General features: G+C 41.7%; 1 protein-coding gene across 1 annotated transcript in view; it reads right to left on the reverse strand.

Moving 5' to 3' along the window:
* Positions 1-6,524: 6,524 nt before the first annotated feature.
* LOC147724417 (uncharacterized) overlaps positions 6,525-24,899 on the reverse strand; it is a 45,411-nt gene continuing 27,036 nt past the window's right edge. Inside the window, exon 3 of the mRNA XM_086918043.1 lies at positions 6,525-7,118. Coding sequence (XP_086774169.1) covers positions 6,525-7,118 — 594 coding nt within the window. The remainder of the gene's footprint in view (positions 7,119-24,899) is intronic.

Raw genomic sequence — 24,899 nt, forward strand, 5'->3', positions numbered from 1 at the left:
CATAGACTGTCCAAATTTTATTGTTGCTGCTGATTTTAATCAATGGTTGGATCCCTTCTCTGATAGACTATCCACATGCAAATTTAACCCTGATAAATCTCAGAAAGCATTCCAGTCGATTTTTGCCTCACGTTCCTTTTATGATGTTTGGAAAACTTGTAACCCTGATTTGCTTGAATATACTTTTTTTTCCAATGTACACCATACTAGATCCAGAATTGATTATATTTTGGTTAGTAAATCTCTCCTTCCTTCCATTCAATCATCTGACATTGGTTCTATTTTTATATCTTATCACGCACCGATTCATGCTGTATTAGATCTATCACTAACCTCATCTCAATTTAGTCGATGGAAACTTAATAATTTTTTATTGTCTGACCCTGTTTTTATTAAAGAGTCTACCTCCTTTATTAAGGATTTTTTTAATTTTAACAATTCAGCAGACACCTCTATCCCCACTATTTGGGACTCTTTTAAGGACTCGTTTCGTGCCTTTACCATTTCATATGTATCGCACAAAAAGAAAACTACGAGGAAAAAGTATGAAGATAAATTACTACACCTTAAACATTTAGAACATACATACTTCACCTCTAGATCACCTTCTGCTCTTCATGATTTGATTAAGGCAAAATCTGACCTTAATAAATTAGCTACAATCTAAGCCTGCAATGTTTTGCTTAAAATAAAATCCAAATATCATGGAGGTCAAAATAAATCGGTTTGGATGCTTGCCAACTATTTAAAAATTAAATCTGAACGTAAAAATGTTGGCCCTATCTTTAATGTATCTACTAACAAATTAGTATCCTCTGATGAAGATATTGCCGAGATTTTTCGTAAATACTATCAATCTCTGTACTCGAATGACACTTTCCCCACTACTCACAATTTGGATTCTTTTTTCTCTGGTCTCCCATCCCCCCTTCTATACCAGATGAATTTAATGCATTAGAGAGAGACATCTCACCTCAAGAGATAACTAACGCTATTAAATCCTTAAAAAAATCTAAAGCTCCGGGACCTGATGGTCTGTCTGTTGAATTTTACAATACCTTTATCACCATTTTTGTTCCCAAACTTTTGACACTTTTCAATTCTTTTATTACTGATGCCAAAGCCTCCGGCTCCTTTCTGGGTGCCTTAATCATCATAATTCCTAAACCAGATAAAGATCATTCCCACTGTAAAATTTACCGTCCCATATCTTTAATAAATTATGATTGTAAAATTTTTGCCAAAATTCTTGCGTCCCGCCTTGAAACAGTAATCCCCGTATTGACCAAAACTGACCAAGTTGGCTTTGTGAAAGCAGATTAGCATCTGATAATGCTCGAATGTTTGCTAACATTATCTCATATGGCAAAAAATACAAGTCACCTCTTGCAGCCCTGTCTTTAGATACCAAAAAGGCCTTTGACCTCATTAACTGGCAGTTTAAGTTTACTACTCTCCAGTGGTTTGGCTTTGGACCTTCTTTTATTTCTTTTATTAAACTATTATACTCTGGTCCTCAGGCTAGTATTTTTGTTAATAATCACTCTTCAATTTTTTCCCCTTTCCAGAGGTACAAGACAGGGATATCCGCTTTCCCTTCCATTATTTATCCTATGCCTGGAACCTTTCCTGGAGCGTATTCGTGTTAATTCACAGATTGCTGGCTTCAAATATAATTCTATTGAGACTAAAATATCAGCTTATGCAGACGATATATTAATTTATATGTCTTACCCTGTTGAATCACTTCTTCATTTTCTGAATGAAGTCCGCCTGTATTCTAGTATCTCTGGTTATAAGCTAAACCTCTCTAAACTGAAGTTTTACCCCTAAACTCTATATGTTACCAATTCATGTTTGATGATACTAATTTTGCCTGCTGCCCCTCGAAAATCAAGTACCTTGGTGTTTGGTTCTCTTCATCCCTAACGCTACACTTAAATATACATTTAATAGATTACTCACTAAAATTCAATCACTCCTCCTTACATGGTCCCCCTTATTCCTCTCCTGGTGGGGTAGATTGGATACCATTAAAATGATGATAGTTCCTCATGTACTTTACACACTGTCTATGTTACCCGTTCGGATCCCCCTTTCTTATTTCTCACAAATTAACTCAGCCTGTATAAAATATTTGTGGAATAAGAAACATCCACAAATTGCTCTTAACAAAATAATTTGTCCCAAGGGAGAGGGTGGTGTTCGCTTTCCAAATTTTTAAGAATATCACTCAGCTTTCTTGATTAAGCAATCTTTTACTTTATCTTATGATTTTGCTGACATTCCTATCCCTAGATGGATTCTTTTTGAACGTTCCTTACTAAAAGATTTTTCATTTCATAATGTCATTTTTATGTCTAATAGTACATTTTTGTCAAATAGCCCTATTTTAAAATATTCTCAAACTCTCTTATACAGCACATTTTCTAATGGTTTTACTCCGTTTCAATGTTTTTTATCCTCTACTATATGATATAATACATTTCTTAAATATAAAGGTAAATCTTTCTATTACAAGTATTGGAAGGAAAAGGGAATTAGTTATGTGCATCAACTACTGTCTCACAATATTATTGCCTCTTTTCCTGACCTACAAGTACAATACCACTTGCCTGACTCTTGCCTCAATGAATATACCCTAATCTCCAATGCCCTACAATCACACTTAGCTATGTTTGATCTTCCAGAGGATTCACCATCTCTTACTCCCACCACTCCGCTATATCCATTGTTTCCAACACACAGACCTCAAGCCGCTCTTGTATATAAGTTGTTATTATCAAGTTTTAATAAAAGACCCAAATCCCCCATTGAAGCTGCTTGGGAAGTTGACTTGTCGACTTCTTTTCTGTTTCGACATAGGGTAGGGTCTGGTCTAAGTTATTCAAAGTTTCTGCTGCTGCTAGAATTACCCAATCTTTGTATTGTATTTATAATAGAGCTATTATTACACCTGTTTGTATTTCTAAATGTTCTTCTTCGTTGTGCTGGTCTTGTTCCAATGCTACAGGCACATTGAAACATCAACTTTATGAGTGTTCTACTGTTTTATCATTTTGGAAATCTGTTTGGACTATTTGCATGTCAATTTTTAAATGCAACAGCACATTATTGTACAAAATGTATTTCTAGGTTCTTCCTCACTGGATGTTGCCGACTCATCACCTGTTTCTCTGTTATTTGACCTTTTTCTTGCATTAGCTTTTAAAGTACTATTATCATCTTGGAACGATAATTCTAAAATATCTTTATTCATTTGGTGGTATATCATTTATGATGAACACAGGATTGCTACTGTTTCCTCTGTGTCCCTTTCTCCAAAAATTAAATCTGATCTTTTATGGCTACCTTTTACTACATTTCTCTCTTCTCATGCTCCTGTACACTAGTTTCTTTTTCTTTTTCACTATATTTCTTTCTTACACTATTTTGGTCATTCTTTCCCCTTCTTTTCCTTCCTTTCTCTCTCTTTCTTCTTTCATTCTTCTTTCTTTTCTTTTTCCTCTCTTCTTTTTTCAACGTTTGATTCTTATTATTCACATTACATTTTGCATATTATTTGCTTACAGTTTTTTTATATATTATAAAGTGTTTCTTTAATTATTGCGTTCACCTTTGTATTGTTCTTTTTTGAAAAACTTAATAAAAACTTCTTAAACAAAAAAAAGAAAAACACTAGTCTGCCAATATCATCACCACTCCCTATGAGAGATGGGGTTCTACCAGATGCATCCCTGCAGAGAAGCTGTGCCTGGATTGAGAATCCAAGATTGAAGACTCATCTCATTCATGAAGTAGACTGATAAATATAAAATCATTTTCTTGATAGTTGCTCAATTTGTCTCAACGCCCGCTACTCTTTCATTCATCTCTGCATTTAGCATTTTTTCAATACATGTGGAGCACCATCATTTATTGTGTGACCCCTTTGTATGCAACATGTATACTCAATGTGTGTTCAACTGCATTAATCTGCGTGCATTTTATGAATCAATTACAGTAAGTGGCTGCATATTGGTTTTAATGAGAACCACCTATATAATTAGATGAATTATACTAAATGTATTCTCCGTGAAAGAAAATGTATGCATTTCTTATTTTGCATTTGATATAATTAATTTTGCTAACTGCATTCATTCAGAACCTGTTTAAATCTAATATTGGCCTAACTTGTAACCAGGCATTATGCTTTATAAAATGTTTTGCAATTATCTTATTTTCCTTTTCTTCGCAGGTGTCTTATCTATGTCCATTCCAGCTTAGAATAGATTAATTGTTCATTGTGCAAGAATGATCACTGATCTTTCTAATTTACTTTTGGCTTCAGATATTGAGACTGAGCCAGCAGGAGACACCATCCTGTCCCAGGCGGACAAGTCTGATATTAAGTCTAAGGTCGTACACATGATTGCTGGGATCTAGAGACTCTACCTGCTCCTCCAGGACACTGTCTTTTCATTGGTTTGTTCAGTGGAAAATGATAAGGAGAAGCCTTCTAGTATCTTCTCAGATAATTTTATAATATGCTTTTTATAATAGTAGACCAGACCCTACCCTGACTTAGCTAAAAGAAGGCCTCTTCTCGACTCTGCTGATTTTCTCAACTCTGCTGATTTCCTCTTCCCAGACTCTTTTCATTGAACCTTAAATCTGGTTCATGTGATACTGACACCATACTCATAGAATTTCCTCTTGCAATGTTCAATACTTTATTTGGAATAGGGAGGTTCCTTTTATGGAACCTACTTAGGTCATATTTTACTTGCTGTATGTTATTTTGTTTTACATATTGTTTCTAAGTCATATATAAATTCAGGCTGCATGAACATTTAAACCTCGGGGTTGCTGTGTTCTCTATTCTAACCCTTTGGTCCGCAGGTCCCTGAGTGTTCATAACACTTACTGAGGTGCTCTGCGACTATATAGAAAATAAATAATATCAGTACAGTTATAAAATATATATATATATACATACCAATGAAAAATGTGTAAATAAAAAATGAAAACACTCTGTAAATGCGATGGAATTGTAAATTGGAGTCTTTACATTAAGATGGTATTCTTAGCTCGATTTGAAGAAACAGAGCAAGTACAGTATACAGTAGTATGGATGATTAGTGGCCTCAATTGAAGCACTACTATGCTCCAACAAAAAGAAAATATGCATTAGGAGCAAAAAAGAGAAAGTGATATGGTGGAGCCTAGAACATTGTTTTGTCTTTTAGAAAAAGAAAACAAAATCTGGAAAACTCCAACCTTTCGCATTAAAATTCATATTTCTATTTTCTTTTGTACTTTGAAGAAATATTTAATAATTTGAGGATTTGAATGACCATGCCGGTACACCAGGTCACCCACAAACCTTTTGCTTTACTCCTCTCCTTTTTTTTAAATTCATTTTTGTGGGCTTTAAGACAGCTAACCAGTGCTGTGTCCTCTCCTTAAAATAAGATAGAATTGGTTTATACCCAATTGGCATATTTAATTTACTTATTATTCCTTAGTAAAGTGGTACTAAAAGTGCCCATGGCATGTAAATTAAATGCAGCACTGATTGTGCCACCCACTTAAATAGCCCTTAAAACTTGTCTCAGGCCTGCCATTGCAGAGCCTATGTGTGCATTAAAGTGCCATTTTGACCTAACCCTTTTGCCAGGCCCAATCCTTCTTTTAAATACATATAAGACACCGCTAGGGTAGGTCCTGGTCAAACCAGGGCAGAGTGCAATGTGTTTTGAAAAGCAGGACACGTACATTTAAGTTTTACATGTCCTGAATGTGAAAACCTCTTAAATATATTTTTCACTACTGCATGGCCTATATCTTCCATGGAACAATATTAGGATTACCTTATTACATTTTATAAGTGTAATTTTCAAATGGGAATAAATGGCAGTTCCAGTTTGGTGTCTCTAGATTCCTAATTTATGACGGAGTTGTATTTTAAATTAAAATTCTGAAAATGCCCTTTTAGAAAGTTGGCATTTTCTTGCCTTAGCAATTTGGTACCTGCAGCCTGTCTCTGGTTACATGACTGGGTGTAGTTGGCAGTTGGGCTTTGTGTATTCCTCTTAGACGGTCATACACAATGGGAGCTTAGGTGTGACTGAGAAGAGCATCACTGGTAGGATGGGAGAGAGGAGCCACCCTGCCTCATTTACAACGGCATACACTGTTTCCTGTCCCAACACAAACAGCAGCTTACCCCCTGCAGTTAGTCTGGAGCCAGGGAAGGCACTGCATCTGTGCACTTTAAAGGCATGCCCTTAAAGCTTCACCCCACTTCAAAGGCACAACTCCGTAGAAAAGAAAGACCTCAGACACTTCTGGACCTGTGGATACTCTGCCAGGAAGAAGGACTGCTGTGCTACTGAAGGACTATCACTGTGCTGTACTGCACTCTGCTGGACTCCTGCTTTGCCTTGATGACCTGCTGCCTGCTGCCCTCTTGCCTGGGTGAAAAGGACTGGACCCACATCTCTTGCACCCAGAGTGACTCTAATGACTAGTTGGCTGACCTCCTAATCGGACGTCTCATGGACATAATAGGCTTCCGTCAACTTTGAACCTGCACCTAGACTGCCATCTGTGAGTTTCCCATCTGAGTGGTGCCACACAGTCCTGTACCCTTGGAATTGGCCTAAGATGCTTGCCAGCGAAACCCATGCATCATCTTTACTGGGAGGTGCATTGCTGAGCAGAGCTGATGCATCTCCTTGGCTGAGCAGCATATCATCGAGCAGAACCGATGCATTGCGGCTACTGCATGAATTGCATTGAATTGGACCCATTGCTCGTGTTGCCTCCGTGTTGTCTTCGGAAATGAAGCATCGCCCCAATGTTGTGGCACATCCGCAGCCCAGGCCCTCACATCTATTGTTGATGGCAGTATCAGTGACGATGCCGGACTCCGTATTGGTGCTCCTCAGAACCAACGCATGGGCAGCCACTCGCTGCATCCCCGAAGCTGGACTTTGCATCACAAGCTCAGTCGACAAGCTCCTCGATGGCGACACAACAGGACCTCGCACCGCAGCTTTCCTGCACCTCAGAACTGGGGAATCGCTTAGGCTATGCGGCACATCATCGACACAAATCCACACAACTCTCCGCAACTAGGATATAAGGAACATTGTTAAGTGGGCCTAACTGGGTCCCTGTAGCCGGCCCACACTCCATCATGATAGGCCTGCACTTATAACTTTGTCCCAGTCTTGCGTGACTAGATACCCCACTAGCGATTTGTGATTTTTGGTGCTATTTTCACTCTAAACTAAAGTCAATATCTCCAGTTCTACTTATTGGATTTTTGTTGTTTTGATCTTGGTTTATTTAATAAATAAAGCTTTATTTTTCTAATTTGGTGAAATCCTTTTGTGTAGAGTTTTTGTTGCATAAATACCTTTCCTGTTGCGACTATGTTAAGCCTGTCCTGTGCCAAGTTACCAAGGGGTTGATTACAGGTTAATGTGGGGTTTGATTGTGTCTTACCCTGACTAGGATTGTGATTACTACTTGACCAAGGTTCATACGCAGTCTACCAGTAAACCAATTTCAAACACATAACAACAGACATGGTGGGCATTTCAAGCACTGTGAGTTTACCAATAACTCTTCTGAGATTCTATAGGCAGAGCTCGGTTTTTCTCCATCCCAGCCATTTGTACCGTGTAGTTAAGGCTTAGTGGGTTTGATGAGGCAAATACATTTCCATGCCTCTGCTGAGCCCTCTGTATTCAGAGTCCCATCCTCGTTCTACCTTATCTGCTCCCTTAATCCAAATTATTCTGGGTTGTTCTAATGTGGGAGCATTTATTTAAGTACTGCATGTAGAAGTCCCTTTTTTTATTCTTTGCCACTGTTTAATATTTAGCAAACTTGCAATGCTAACCTCCCCTTTTCATAGATGGTGTTAGACTTCAAGTAGTTGTAATGTGGATCCTATTCGCCCTTGAACTGATGCTGATTTAGAACTTCAGTGTCAGCCCCAGCATCTTAAAACAAAAGGATTAATACTGTTACTGTTATAGTCAGTCCTGATGCGCTTATGTAGATATATGGGTATCGTCTAGAAACAGTCTCTTGGATGTGGTGTATCAAACTAATAATGAAAGTGAGGTCTGTTTTGCACTGAAAGAGTACCAGGGAAAAGTTTTTTTTGCAAGTATTCATATCTTCAATCTCCTCTTGAATATTTAGCTAGTTCTGATTGAAGAGAATCTTGAGTGGAGAGAAGGATAAGCCTCATTGTATCATGATTGTTTGATTTTCTCACAGGAACCTTTGTGGAAACACAGACAAAATGCTTGTGCTGACACACAATGTCAAATATAGGTAAAGTGCAATGAGTATAAACAACTCGGTGCAAACCTTCATTTGAATTGGACAGTCACTCTAAGGAGACCTTGAAATTATGCATTTGATCATATTTTGCAAGCACATTTCACATACTGAGTTTCACCATTTCTGCGTTGGTATTCCTCAGACAATTGAACGATTTTTGTTTTCTCCCTGAGTGACATTATGCACCCAGGATACCTCACTAAGGGTATTAGCTTTACTCCAACCTGAGCAGTTTTCTAAAATGTGCACTCCAGTGGGTTGGGTCCAGCAGTGGACCGCCCCATTTGACTGGAGGTGTTTAGCACAAGTATTTGTTAATTCTATAAACATGCCCCTGCCACCAGTTTCTGAAGCATGCCTGAGTACACCATTACAGGTGGGTTAGTTGAAGAAATGCTTCCAAAATTGTGCAGGCCCTCCTGAAGGCTTGCCTGTGGCATACAACAACAGACGGGTAGACAAGACTGGCCACTTTTACTGTTCTCCAGATAGAGTATAGCACAATTGCCCAGAGAATTAGTGCACATCTTCTCTACAGCAAGGTGTTGTGTGTTCCTACTACTAGAACTTAATCTCCTTCACACAAACTCATTGTGACGAGTAGGTCAGGATCACTGGTATGTCTTTACCTTAAGATTATCAACCACAAATAAATTATCACTCTCAGATATATTTTATTTGCCCTCATGCCCTTTACAGTCATTAGTATCCATGCATCATCAGGCACCCTGCCATCCCCACATTTAAGTCGATCCGCATTTCATCTCCAAGTCACCCAATTTGACCTCAGCCAATATTCTCTTCATATGTCCTTCTGACGTTTACAGAATGCTATTTATGTTGAGAAGTGGCTCTCAATGTCAGAAAGGTAGAGGGTGACAAGCAACCTTTGTTTTTCTTGCTGACCTATGGTGCTCTTTCCCTGGGAAAACCTCAGCCCTTTGTCCGGATCATCTGAAAGTGTAAACAATGGCAACCCTCCATGTTTCTCCAGCTGCTGGGAAAGTTTCTTCTAGATACATCTGTAGCCTTTTTAGTTTGAAAAAAGCTTTATTTGAACACTATTTAGGGCAACAACTGACAAAAGGAAGGAAGATATAAAATATATATTGGAGTAGAGGAAAGAGAAGGAAAAGGAAAAGGGGGAAGAGCACAATAAAAAGGAAGAAAAAAGTAAAAGAGATAAAGAAGGAGGTAAGGATAAAAAGGGAAGTCATAACTGTATAACATCTCAAGAAACCTTGAGAGAGTTAAGAAATGCAATAAATATTATCAGAATAAGACCAACAGAACACAGATGCAAATTGAAGCATATAAATGTAAATATACGCATATAACTATAAGAGTATAAGCATAACAGCATAAGCATAACAGCATAGGTATAACAGAGGATAAAGCCATCTAAGGGGGTTTAAAATTTTCAGATTCAGTAGGTAAAGGTGTCTTTTTTATGGCCAAACGATCTAAATAAGCAGTAAGAGGAAGCCAAAAAAGCTCAACATTATGAGGGGGTTTGCAGGAGGAGGCAAAGTAGACATGCAGTCTATGAAAGTGACATACAGAGTTCCACCAATGTTGTACGGAAACATTTGTAAGGGATTTCCAATTGGAAGAAATGTGTTGAAAGGTGAGTGCAAGCATAAGGTCAAAGAGACCACAGGAATGTGGCGGCAAAGTAAGTGCATCTGAAAGACTGCCAAGAAAAAGGATAGAGGGAGAATATTAAGTGGAAAGGGAAAATATTTGGGAAATGCAAAGCCAAACTTGTTTCCAAAGAGCAGAGACTCTAGGGCAGAAAAAGAACATGTGTAAAAGATCCGCAGAAGGTGAATGACAAGCCCAACAGACAGAATCAGAAGACGAAGAAAAGCGAGAATGAGAAAGAGGGGAAAGATAAAGTCTGTGATACAGAAAAAAAGAGATTGAGTAAGAGAAGCGGAGCGAGAGACTTTCAAAGATTTGAGCCAAAGTTTATCCCAAAGAGAAATGGGCCATACACAACCCAGGTCAGTTTCCCAGGAGAGTTCAAGTTTGGACTTAGGACGGTCCGGGTTAGGGGAAGAAAAGAACTTATATATAAGATATGCTTTGGGGAGAGTGGAAAGTAACGGCAGAAGAGCAGAAGGGGGAACGAGTGATAGGGTAGAAGAGAGGGAGTAATAACGCTCCAGAATCACTCCCATAAGGAGAGAGTATTTATGCAAAAAGGAGCGAGGACAAGAAAATTGAAGCTGAAAGAGTGGAAATGGACAAGGGGTGGTACCGTCAAAGAATTGATGAATCCAAATAATACCCTTCCGCCTCCAAGAATTCCAGCAGATAGGACTATTGTTGATAAGAAGGAGCGAATTATACCAGATGGGTTGTTGTAAAAAGGACTCACGGGAAATAGATGATGAGGAGAATAGAGGGCGATAAGAGAGAAAGTGTGTTTAAACAAAGGGAGAGAGTCAAAAGGGGACTTGGATGAAAAACGGATTAACATCATCAAATGAGAAAGGTGATATGAAGGCATGTTCAATAGAAAGCCAAAGAGGAGAGAAAGGAGAGATTGCACAGGAAAGCCAACGGGAAGCCTGACGAAGGGCAAAGGATTTATGATATACACGAAAATCAGGGAAGTTAACACCACCATTGGATTTGGATTTACGAATTGAAAGGAGAGAGATCCTAGATCTTTTGCCCCTCCAAAGAAATCTCGAAATAGAGTAGTCAAGACGTTTAAAATAGAGAGCGGGAATATGAACCGGAAGCATAGAAAGCATGTAGATAAGAATGGGAGCGATCATCATCTTGACAGAGTCCACCCTACCCCACCAAGAAAGAAAGAGCGGATTCCAAGAGGAAAACAATTGCTCAATACGCGAAAGGGCTGCAGACATATTCAGTTTAACAGAAGAAGCGATAGAGTTAGAAAACCAAATCCCAAGATAATTGATCTTGGTGTTATTCCAGGCAAAACCAGTAGAAGAGAAAAGATGAGGGAGGCAGTACTTCGTCAAGGGAAGAATTTCTGTCTTGTCAGAATTAATCTTGTAACCAGAAACAAGGGAAAACGTATCAAATTCAGCTAGTAAAGGGGGAATAGAGGATTCCGGATTCAAAATGAACAAAAGGATATCATCAGCGTAAGCAGAGCGTTTCAACTGGTTAGTTCCAAAGGGAAAGTCAGAGATGGAAGTATTCTGGCGGATGGAGGATAAAAAGGGTTCAAGAGCCAAAACAAAAAGAAGCGGGGAAAGAGGGCAGCCCTGCCGAACACCTCTTTGAAGGTTAAAAGAGGAAGAAAGATGGCCTTTAACCAGAACAGAAGCTTTGGGGGAAGAGTATAATAAAGATATGAGCGATATGAACTTAGGACCAAAGCCATGCCAAGTAAGAGAAGCAAATAAGAAAGAACAATCCACCCGGTCAAAGGCTTTTTCAGCGTCGACTGAGATGGAGGCTAAAGGGGACGACAAAGATGGGGCCTTATTCAAAACATTGAGGAAAAGGTGAGAAGTATCCGAAGTGAGCCTGCCCTTGATAAACCCACATTTTTCTTTGCCAACTAGACGCGGCATAAAAGAGTCAAGTCGTAAAGCAAGCAGCTTGGCAAAGAGTTTATAATCGACGTTAACCAACAAGATAGGACGGTAGTTTTTGCAAAACTTGGGTCTCTACCTTCTATAGGAATTAAACAGATGGTGGCGTCCTGAAAGGTACCCGCGGCCGAACCTAAAGAGGCAAAGGATTGAAAAAGTGATAATAGTCTGGGGAGAAGGACATCAGAGAAATGTAAATAGAATTCCACAGGGAACCCATCTGGACCAGGAATTTTACCTTTAGTAAGGGAAGAAAGTGCTGTGGAAAGCTCGTGAAGAGCAAGATCCAGGTCTAGGGAGGCAAAATTAACATCTGGAGTATAGGGTTTAGGGAGTTTCTCAAAGTAAGAGTGTAGCATGGTGGGAGAAAGGGGAGATTCTGGGGTATAGAGGTTCTCGTAAAAGAGTTGAAACTGTTCAAGAATGTTATCAGTTTCATGAAGAAGAGAGTTATCTGGGGAAAAAATAGACTCAATACAAGTACGCTTCTTACGGGACTTGAGATAGTTAGCTAAAAGTTTACCAGACTTATTACAACCGCCGTAATATCGAGCACTACTCCTAAGAAGTATAGAGGAGGGATTGTCTGTAGATAACTTGTTGAAGGAAATTTTGGTGCGCAACAGCTCTGGTGACATACACTTAGCCGACGAGGTATAGAACTGATGGTCTAATTTCTTAATATGAGCGAGAGAGGCTTTCCGCTGTTGAAGAAATTTTTTCTTCTTCCGGGAGACAAAATCGATAACAAAACCTCTAGCCTTCGCCTTGAAAGAATCCCAAAGAGTATGAGGGGAACATCCGGGGTAGAGTTCATAAGGAAGAAGTCATTGGTGAAAGTCCGGAAAGAGGAAGAAAAGTCGGGATCAGTGAGAAGCGAGGTGTTAAAACGCCAACAAGAGGATTTGGGGCAAGGGGGGAGCAGGTCAATATCTGTAATAATGAGGGCATGATCTGAAATTACAATAGGCTCAATAGAAGAAGAGAGAAGATTCTGAGTGAGAGGATGGGAGAGAAAGATATAGTCCAGTCTAGAAAAGGAAGCATGAGGGTGTGAAAAAAAAGAATAGCCAAGGGTATCTGGATTAAACCTGGGCCGAGAACTAAGCTCCGTTCGTGGAGCTTGCAAATTTTCGGCAACTTCGCACTTCGCGGAGAGCGTGAAGCTGTCGACTACTTCGCAATCTACAGCGTAGTGTAGTAGTTTTTCTTCCTCGCACGCTCAATAGCATTCTCACGTGCGCTGCGTTCGCTTTCTCGCTTTTCTCTCCCGGTTGTGTTCGCTACGATGTTTGGAATCCGGCCGCACAATCCAACCCGACTGTGAGAACGGGATAACGTCATTCGGACGCGAGAACACGTCATTATGACGCGCGACTTTCCTTACAGTGCTATATAGGTAAGATCGCGTTTCTCTTGAGCATGTTAACATTTTCTCAAAAATTTTCATTTAACCCCTCAGATTGGGATTTGGCTGTATGTTTTTGGGCTAGGAGTCCTCTTTTTGTTTCTACTCTTTTTTTCAAGAGAAAGGAAGTGCCCCTGAGTCTCCAACTTCCTGTTCCTGTCCACCAGGCTCCTCCCAGTGCTTTGTCCATGTGGTGTTCACTTTTATTTGGAATTGGAGCTGGAAGGATCACTCTTTGTGTTTGTCTGCTACATCATAGCATTTAATTGGATTTATTGATGAATTTTGGATTTGAACTTTTCTTTCACAAGTAAGTTTGAGAATTGAGAATTGGTGTACTGTAAATGTTTTTTGTTTTTTTTTTAACTACAGTTTTCTGTGCTTCTCAATCTTTCTTAAAAATTATTATTGAGGGAGGCCTGTACTGTTTTGGTAAGTTTGCACAGTGCTACAACGCGACTTTACAGTTTTTGTCTTCTTCGCGCGCTCAATGTGCGTGTTCGGGCGCGCTATCACGACGTTTTGTACAGTTCGCGCTGCCGAACACGCCGTTCCTGAAAATGTAGATGCTGTTCATTATGCTAAAAGAAACTCCTCAGGTTGTCATTTGCTTGTAGTTTTTGGAGCATGGACCACTTACTGTTTCTGTCGTCTATGCACCTTGTTGTTTGAGGGTGGCCTGACCATGTGGGCGGCTTGGTGGTGGCCATTTTGTCAAGCCAAGCATTGTTCTTTTGCCATAGGAATGTATTGTCTTTCTTCTCTTTCTTTTCATGTTTTTGGGGGTGGCACTGGCCAGGCCATGTGGGGGCGGCCATTTTAATTCCTGGTACTAGTAGCAGCCTCTGTGTTTTTGCCATAGGCCTCCAAGCTTGTGGCCTACTGTGCCAGTAGGTAGGCCCAAGGGTACTACTAGAGTCCTCCTCATCATGGGTGCATGAAAGTTGTTCAACTGTTATAGGGGTGTTTAAGTTGTAAGTGTAACATCATGTAGGTCATGGATGGATTTGGAATAATTAGCAAAATGTGTTTTTGGTGTTGAATTGCAGGTTTTGGGTGTGTGTTGAATAATATGGCTTTTTCCTGCGCACTAGGTAACCCTAGAATTCAGCTTGCGTAGTTTTGGTAAGTTTGCACAGTGCTACAACGCGACCTTACAGTTTTTGTCTTCTTCGCGCGCTCAATGTGCGTGCTCGGGCGCGCGATCACGACGTTTTATCAGTTCGCGCCGCCGACCATGCCGAATTTGCATTCTCGCGAGCAATATCTCTAGAGTTGCCTAAAACGTTCCCGAAAATGTAGATGCTGTTCATTTTGCTAAAAGAAACTCCTCAGGTTGTCATTTGCTTGTAGTTTTTGGAGCATGGACCACTTACTGTTTCTGTCCTCTATGTACCTTGTTGTTTGAGGGTGGCCTGACCATGTGGGCGGCTTGGTGGCGGCCATTTTGTCAAGCCAAGCATTGTCCTTTTGCCATAGGAATGTATTGTCTGTCTTCTCCTTCTTTTCATGTTTTTGGGGGTGGCACTGGCCAGGCCATGTGGGGGGCGGCCATTTTAATTCCTGGTACTAGTAGCAGCCTCTGTGTTTTTGCCATAGGCCTCCAAGCTTGTGGCCTACTGTGCCAGTAGGTAGGCCCAAGGGTACTACTAGAGTCCTCCTCATCATGGGTGCATGAAAGTTGTTCAACTGTTATAGGGGTGTTTAAGTTGTAAGTGTAACATCATGTAGGTCATGGATGGCTTTGGATTAATTAGCAAAATGTGTTTTTGGTGTTGAATTGCAGGTTTTGGGTGTGTGTTGAATAATATGGCTTTTTCCTGCGCACTAGGTAACGCTAGAATTCAGCTAGCGTAGTTTTAGTAAGTTTGCACAGTGCTACAACGTGACCTTACAGTTTTTGTCTTCTTTGCGCGCTCAATGTGCGTGCACGGGCGCGCGATCACAATGTTTTGTTCAGTTCGCGCCGCCGAACACGCCGAATTTGCATTCTCGCGAGAAATATCTCTCGAGTTGACTAAAACGTTCCCGAAAATGTAGATGCTGTTCATTTTGCTAAAAGAAACTCCTCAGGTTGTCATTTACTTGTAGTTTTTTTGGAGCATGGACCCCTTACTGTTTCTGTCCTCCATGTACCTTGTTGTTTGAGGGTGGCCTGACCATGTGGGCGGCTTAGTGGCGGCCATTTTGTCAAGCCAAGCATTGTCTTTTTGCCATAGGAATGTATTGTCTGTATTCTTTTTCTTTTCATGTTTTTGGGGGTGGCACTGGCCAGGCCATGTGGGGGCGGCCATTTTGTGTGACCTTCCATCCTGGTTTAGTTTTTTTGCCGCAGGCCTACAAAGTTGTGTGATTTTTTTCTGCCAGTAGGCCTAGAGTCCCAGAGATAGTCAGCGGGGATGCTTGATGTAGCGGTTTCCATTTTGTCTGTTGAATTTAACATCATTTAGGGCATGGGTGGCAATGCATTGAATTTTCAAATGTGGTGTTTGGGGTGTAGTTAACTGTTTGGGGGAAAACTCCAAATGCCTTTGTTGTTTGTGTTGTTGTGTAACTTTCAAACCTTGTAGCCAGGGGGATTTTCTTTTTTGCATTAAGCTGTGATGTAGGCATCCTACTTTTTCTGGCCATATAGGGAGGGATATAGGCCTGCTTGAGTTTATTTTTTTCTGGCCTTTACCCATGTACCTGTGATGAGTGCCCATGTGGAGCTGTGGTGGTAGTAGTAGTGTGCTGTTTTGTTTTAGACAAATTGGCCTGTTTTGCCATTGTTCCTGTTGGCTTACTACTGTTCACATCCCCATTGCTATCTGCTGCAGGTCACTGATGCTGCATACATCCAAAATGATGCACAAATTAAGGATGAACAAGTTCCACTTCCACTACATTTGCATTTTAATTCTTTGCTATTATTACTTTTACTGGATGTACTAATACTTCTAGTAGTAATTAAAGCTAATAAAAATCCATATTCGACTGATGTTGTTCTGCCTTCTTTGCTTGTAGGTGCACAAAAGACTGAAGAGCAGGTGTCTGTCATAAGTATGGGCGGAAAATCCGTTCCGCTCGCGGATTTTGCGGATTTTCGGTAAATTCGCAATCCGCGAGATTCGCGAATTTCCCGCAAAATCCGCAAATCCGCGAGCAGCGGATTTTATGGCTTGCTCGCACTGTTCGCATGAGTTCGCGGCTTCCCAGTTCAACTTCGCGCCCCGCGAATAAGCGCTAAATTGCAGAAATACGATCTTAGCAAAACTGAAACTACTTACCAGGTTCAAAAGTTCAAGCTCATCATAAGTAGCCATTTCCTGTAGTGCTTCCTGAGGGGCCCCTCCAGAGTTCAGTTGCCTACTTGCAACTATTATGTGACCCTGCTCTGACCCTCAGAATAGTTACACATATGCCACAAAGGTCCTGAATTACAGCTAAGGGAGACAAGCAGGAGCCAGGCTGGAAGTTCAAATCCAGTGACACATTAATCAGCCCCTAATTCATTATTGTCAGTTGGGGCAGGGCAGGTGTTGTAACTAATTTTGCAACAATGAAAGCACTTAGCAAGTGCAAAAGATCACTAATCAGGAACCACTAAGGAAGCAGGTGCCAGCTAAAAAAATATTCTGTGACACATTAATCAGCCCCAAATTAATTCAGGTCACTTGAGGCAGGAAAGGTGTGCTTTGCTTTGCCACAATAATGTACACTGGACAACCAGAGGGTGCTGTGATGAAACAGAGGGTGGCATGGGTGGGCCAGAGGGTGGCATGAGTAGTCAGAGAGTGGCAGTGGTGACAGAGGGTGGCAGTGATGAAGAAGAGTGTCCCAAACAGGCTGGACACGTAGAAACAACAAGTTCGCAAAACTTGCGACCCGACAGGTAAGTTTGCGTTTGCGAAATTGTACAAAAACCTCGCGAACTGGCAGAAACCCGCGCAAACACAAAAAAAATCCGCAAATTCGCGAGAATTCGCGGATTTTTGTGGATTGCGAGTTCGCAAATCCGCAAAATTCGCTAACGCGAGATTCGCAAAATTCGCCCATGCTTAGGTTGTCATCTTTCATCGCCTGTTCTACTGCCAGACTGACGTCCTTCTGTACTACGTCACGTGTGGTGTGAGTGACTAACCTGACCAGACATCATTCTCAGCAACTTGTGCAACTGAGTGCTGCTGCTGACATCTGAAGAAGATGGGCCCAAAGAAAGCAGGTACCAGGTCCTCCAAGACCAAGAAAGTTGCTAAGAAGAAGGAAGAACAGAAGAAGGAAGTGACACTTAAGTCTGGTGTTGACCCGAAAACCTTTTTTGGGAAAAAAAGTACGCCTGCAGCAGCAGTGACCGGGGTCCAAGCTGGGGCCAGCACCTCCGCATCAGTAGGCCCAAACCACCACCCCAGGCCCAAGCAGATGAGTAGGGAAGAGGTAGCGAGCCTAATGGTGGAAAGCAGTGATACTGAGCCTGACCTGAACTTATCTCAATCTCAAAGTAGTACACATTCCACGCAAGAGGGAACACAGCAGAAAAGTGGTGAACAACAACCAGTACCCTCAATAGTAGATGTTCAACAACCACCGCCCGCAATAGTAGATGCTCAACGAAAAGAACAACCACAACCACCGCCTGTAATAGTAGTTGTTCCACAGCGACCGCCCGCAATAGTAGATGTTCAACGAAAACAACTACCACGACCACCGCCTGCAATAGTTGTTCAAGAACCACCACCGGCAATAGTAGTTGTTGTTCCTCCCAAAGTCGGGGCAGTTCAGGAAATTGAGCCTGATGCAGAGCAAGAAGAGGCAGCACCTCCTGCAGGAGATCTATTGTTTTTCAAATCCCCACAAAGGAAAAGGAGGGTTAGTCCATCAAGTTCTTCGCCAGGCATCCCTTCTGATGATCTTGACCTCAATTGGGAGCCAGAACAATATGAGCATGAGAGGGAGAGACATCCCAAGAAGACCAGGCTAGGGAAAAGGAAGGTTCCAGGAAGCCTACCACTTATGGAGTGCGATGTTCAGCAGCCGGATAATTATGATGGTGATGATGAGTCAGACCCAGTCATCACAAGCATTACTCCTGGCCCCGAGGACATGGAGACCAACATTTTAACCCTATCAAGAATGGCTGCCACTAGGGATGTAGTAGCACGCATACCAACCAACACAGGCCACACCAAAACTACCTCCAGCTTCCATTTTTACATTTGCACAAAGCCGGCAGCGTCCTACGTCCAGCACAAGTTCTACCTCAGCAGAAGTAGGTAGTGGTACTACTGCGCAGCCACATAGTCAAGTTCACCACACAACCTCCAGTTCATCCGGCATTGGAAGTGGCACCTCTAGCAGGAGACAAAAGTTAAGCTCCCCAGTGTGGGACTTCTTTACAGTTAGCGCAAATGAGGACAAGATTGCTATATGGTTCATTTGTCATTCCTCTTTTAGTCGTGGTAAGCTTGGTACAAACTATGGTACCGGAGGCCAAATGACCCATATGAAAAAACACCACCCAATCCAGTGGGAGGACCACCTACGTATCATAAAAGCAGGAACCATTAATGTTGTTGGGGAAGCAGTAGAAGGTCCACGGGTAACCGGACAGGAAGAAGAGGGAGACATTCTATCTGGTAGTGGTATACCAAGTACCCCTGTCCCACTCCCCAGCACTGCAGTGGTAGAACCCAGATCCTCCGGATCAGCAACATCTCTGTGGCACCAGAGTAAAAGTAGTAACCCGGAGACACCAAGGAGTACGGGTGCGAAGTCTGCGACACGAAGTACTGCATCGGGCATATCTGAAAGAAATACCAAGCAGCGTACCATTGTTAGCATGTTTAGGCAGGAGGGAAAGTACGAGCACAACCACCCAATAGCACGTTTTTACAATGCTAAGCTTGCTAAAATGTTAGCTCTGGACCTTCTCCCTTTTTCTTTTGTTGAAGCGATGGGTTTCCTGGAATTTGTGACAACCCTCTGCCCAAAATGGAATGTTCCCAGCCGCTACTATTTTGCCAGAGTTGCTGTTCCAGCACTACACCACAACATGCTGGAATTGCTTGGAAAAGCCTTGCAGCAGAGTGCTGTGCATAGTATCCACCTGACAACAGACATGTGGAACAGTTGCCAAGCCACAGATTACATGTGCATCACTGCAAACTGGATCTCTTTTTCAGGTGTTAGAGACAAGATATCTACAGGCGTTTACACTACTGAGATTTTTAATGATACTCGCAAACATGCTACTGTAGCCATGTTTGCTATGGAGAAATCGCATACTGCTGCAAACATTTTGGATGAGTTCAACAGCAAGGTCTTTGAATGGCTGCAACCAAGAGGCCTCAATATTGGTTTTGTTGCCACTGACAATGGCAGTAATGTAGTTAGGGCCATGGAAGACGGCTGCTATTTCAGGGTCCCGTGTTTGGCACACTGCATTAACATTGTGGTTCAAGACTTTCTGAAAAATGAAAGCAAAGTCAGCAACTTACTGACCATTTGCAGAAGAATCGGCATGCATTTCAATCATTCTTTTAAAGCCCGGAAGCAGCTACGGGTCATTCAACGTGAGTGTAACATGCCAGTCAAAGCACTCATCCAGGAGGTACCAACACGTTGGAACTCTACGTATTACATGCTCGAACAGCTGTTTGAGCAGTATATACCACTTAATGCTTATGTCATGACAAGAAGATCAGGGGATACTACTGTTAAAGCCATGACAGTTGAGATGTGGCAATGAGACCTCATTAAATGCCTGACTGAGATGCTACTTCCTTTTGAGGTCTTGACACGTGCAGTCAGCAGGGAGGACTGTACTATGAGCCAAGCAATCCCATTGTTGTACATGCTTGAGCAACAGCTGAAGGAGGTGTCTGAAACACACGAAGGTGTGGAAGGAAAACGTGAAGCATGTAATTTTGTGAAGTCCTTAGCCGGCCGCTTATCTGAGAATACAAGGATTCAAAATAAGATTTTGTCACATCAACATTACATTACTGCCGCAATTTTGGATCCATGGTACAAATTATTTGTGAGCAGTAATGCAGTAATTCCTTTTTCAAAAGTGGATGTTTCCAAGTACAAAACTGTTATAGCCAAGGAAGTGCCAGCCCAGGACAGTGCAAGTACTACTGAGCATCCTACAGAGTCAAGTTCTTCTTCACAGCATGCGAGCAGTGCGTTTGCTTCCCCGCAGTCACCAACACAAACAATAACAGCAACCGCACCAACAGGATCTGATTCATCAGACATAAGCAAAAAAATAGCTGCTTGGTTTCTACAAATAGGGATTGGGAAGTCCGTTGCTGTCGCAAAGCAAAAAGAGGACGAGCAAACCAGAGCACCAATGAACATTGAGCGGATGGTCCAGGCCTATCTGGATGACACAACAGAGGTGTTCATGGAGCAAAGCCCATTGGTATAGGACAAAAAGCCAATGGCCAGTGCTCAGCAGGCTGGCGATAAAGTATCTAGCTTGCCCTGTTGCAAGTGTCTCTTTTGAGCGTGTGTTCAGTGCTGCTGGTGCCATTGTGACTGTGAGAAGGACCAGTCTCTCGCCCAAAAGCGTGGAGAGGTTAACCATGATAAAAATGAATCAGCACTTGATACCACCAGACTACAAAGTCTGTGAATCAGAGCTGGAAGAGGAGAGCGAGTCGGAAGAAATAAGTAGTGGGTTACAGGACCTACTTCTGTCAGAAGAACCACCAGGGTTTGAGGACAAGCTCCTCTTCCCTGACAACTAGGCTTGGAAATGGTTACATTCTCCCTTCCTTTATTTCTCCCTTCCTTATTTGTGTGTATCTGTCTTTCTGACTCAAACTTGAAAACCAACACCATCTTCCTTTCTCTTTTAAGTACCTATTGGAGTTGCACATCTGAGCATTTACTGTGCACTCCACTCATCAGAGTCCTGCTCCATCTTCCTGAGTCACCCGAAATACATTTTCATCTTGCCATACTTTGGATGGAGATGGACAATAGTGCAATAATGTAGCCTCTAACAGTCCCTCCATAACAAGTGAAACGTACGTGACTACAACCATCTTCTGTTTTGATTCCAATCTGAAATGCATCACTGTCTTAAGGCTACACCTCTGTCTGCAGGCATACACAACTCTTCAATGTCAAAACTTGAGCAGGGCTCCAAAATTAAAGTAAACTCGTCATCACTTTCAGAAGGCTCTGCTGCATCTGTGATCTGACAGCCACAAAGAAGAGAAAGATAGGTGTATGAAATAAATGATGCCATACATTGCAGAGTCTGCTTGCTGACTCAGACCAAATGTGCATGAAGTTGAAGTATAGTAGTAGTTTCAAAGTGCTTGTGTCTCAACTGATGGTCAATGTTTCCATGTTGTTTAATAATATGTATCCAATTGTACTCCTACTACTGCAGGTGCAGTCTGGACTTAATCGTAGTCACTCACTTCAGACTTAGTTGCATTTTTTGGTCTATTGGAGAAAACGTACATGTGCCACACTGGATGATGATGATGATGACCACCATACCATCTTTGCACGCTGCCAGTCACTTTGATCAGAGATGATTGATGGAATATGTTCAGGAAGTGGAATACAAGGTAAACACACAACCAATCAACAAGTAGCACAGCAGACCTAGGCTACATGTGTGTGCAGTGGTGGAATGGAATAGTGGTATGATTGACTGACATTGGCGCATTGATTTACATTAATCACTTGTTATGGAAATACTAGGTTGATGTATATGCCTTTTGTCTGAAACTCTGAAAAATGTAGGTAAATGGAGTTTGGGCCACAGACTCACGTCCCGGTGTTGTGGTGTGGCCCTGTAACTGTTCCTTGCTGGCTCCTATTTTGTTGTTCTTTTCGATGACTGCTGTGCAACTCGAAGAGAAGAGTTAATCAATGTATCAAGCAGCCTCAGTCTGAAAATCTTCTCGCTCATGAGTCGTGTCTTTTTTGCACTACACCGTAATTGATTTTTATGTTTTCATTCTGTTAACTTATTTTGTAATACCCCATTTCTTCTTTCATCAACACTTACAGGCCGGCCTTTCACCCAGCGCTATTATACGTGGAGCAACAACTCACACTTACCTTACCAATCCTCCTCATCATCATCCTGCTAGAGGCGCCCAAGAATATCATCAATCAGTCAGTCACAACAGTGTCCATGGAAGGGAGGAAAAAATGAATGACGAGATACAACTACACATTTGGCCCTGGAAAATACATTAACTTTAGTATCATTTTCATATTTTTCTTTGATTCCTTTTTCCTCTTCATTTATTTTACGCTTGTGCTTGGTAATTGATTGTTCACTTAAACTATCTAAATTTTGTTTGCTAGCTTTCAGCCCGCTACATCAGGTATTACGGTTTCTCAGAGGGCATACAGCCTAGGCAAAAGTCATATCATATCATTAGAAGTACTTCCTTTGAATTGTGTAGTAGTAGTTAAGTAATTACCACTTATTTTTAACCATCAAGTTAATAATAAACCTTCATCGTGCCTCCATTTCATTGTTCTTAATTGACTTTACATTTATTGAGGAATTGTGGATCAGCAATCATCGTCTTCATTGTTTTGCTTTTGTTCTCTCCATGCGTACTGTTTTTCTTTGTCAAACCTTTCCCCAAACCCCTGTTCCCATACATTCATCAAACCCTAACCCTCTTCTCCCGGGCTGTGTGGTTTTATATTGAGGTGTGATGTGACTACATTAAATCTACACCAACAATTGATCACACGCCTGCTGGGGCAGATGTGGTGAAACCATCAAACCAACACTATTGAAATCAAATGTCAACGAGGCAGGGTGAGGATCTTCTTCTGGTTGCCCACCCAAGCTCACTTTATGCAATAGTGTACAAGGCAATTAATTTCCCAAAGTGACCCAACGAATAAATGTAAATCATTGCTGGCATTGTTTGAATTTAATTTTAGAGCATTTACGTTTACGATTTGTATTGTGTTTTAATGACTCCAACGGAACTACAGTTATCTTCTTCTACTTTTTCAGTCCCCGACACCATTGATTTCTTTGAATTCGTTTAGCAGTTGCCATATTGTTTGTATTTTTTGTTCGTATTATGTACTGTAATTTTCTACTTCTCTCACATTCTTTCTCAGGCAAATGACTGTCTCTTTGTTTTTGTTTTCCAATGCTAGTGCCAGTGTCTAGAAGTCTAGTCTACTATAACCATGGCATATTCTCCGTTGTCTTTGGAAACCATGCAGCCCTTGCGGTGCCAAACGTAATCATCATCAATCACAGGTAAGAAGAGAAGTTTGCTGGGAGGTATAATGGAGGAGAGGCTGGTAGTACTAATAGGACAAATATAACTGAGTGAGGGGCACAGCATCTATCTGTTTGCATGTTACACATGTGGTCAATTAATAAAGTATTTCAATCAAACACTGGCCGCTGCCCTGCATCTAGAGTAAACCTTGTGACGTACAACAGTAACCCCACCACAAAACAACATCATATCATATGCGTAAGTTGAAAATAAATAACATTTATTCATGTATAAAAATAAATATCCTCCTATCCCACCCCTATCCCCACCCTAACCCCAACCAATGTCCAAGTCCAAAGAATGTCCCACAAAAATAACCGCAACACCCAATTCCCACCCACCAACAAAAGTATTAAAAAAGGGGCAAATCAACAGGGTCCGGGTCCATTACAGTTGGCGGGCTTTAAGGTGTTTGTCCACAATGATCTTTACGCGCTCCTCTAATTGGTCCTCCAGCTTGGCCACCCGGAGGAGAAGTTTTTGCCGAAATGCACAGCACCTACATTTGCATCCATGCTGTGTGGGGGTGGCAGATGTTAAATGCCGGCGGTGAGCGGCTGCCTGGCCGCTGCGCCATACTCCTGCAGGTGGAGCCTTGCTGGGGCCAGACGCACTGGAAGAGGCAGCAGCTGCTGCCGCCGCCTCTTCCCCCTCCTCCTCAGCCTCAGCCACCAGCTTGCGGTACTCCTCCACAATGGCCTGCAGTTTCCTTTGCCGGGCCCTGGCTGCCAACTCCTTCCGCGATGGTTTCGAGGAAGGAGTATGAGTATCTATAAAAAAAGAAACAGAATTGTAACTGAAACTCTTCATAATTAATTCAACTGTACATTGTGGCATAGTAGTACTACCAAGCGCAGTACATACAATTGGTGTCAACTTTTAGTATCTATCTAATCTGTCCTCCTGCATCCCCTGCCTGTAGCATTTGTTGAAGTTTTTTCAGCCAATTATACTTGCCCTAGTACTGGGTGGCCTTGAGTACACATAAGACAAAAGTCTTTTTTGTATCTCCTTTTATTATCGGCTTAGCTGGTTTCACTTTCACCAGCAACCACCCATGCGTCCACTCCTTCCTTGCCTTGGGTTATTGACACAAACTCCGCTCATGATTCTTGCTATCCACTGTATCCATGCACCCATATTCTTTTGCCCAACCAGGCCTGCATTTTCTTTGACCTTCCAGTTCTACCCATCCTTTAACAACCCATGCATCCGATTCATATCAGCCATGTGAATGAATCTTCCAAAGTATCCTTCTATGGTAGTTAGTCTTATTATTACATCTCT

The sequence above is a fragment of the Lissotriton vulgaris genome, chromosome 4_1 (assembly GCF_964263255.1).
Source record: "Lissotriton vulgaris chromosome 4_1, aLisVul1.2, whole genome shotgun sequence".
NCBI classification, from domain to species: Eukaryota; Metazoa; Chordata; class Amphibia; order Caudata; family Salamandridae; genus Lissotriton; species Lissotriton vulgaris.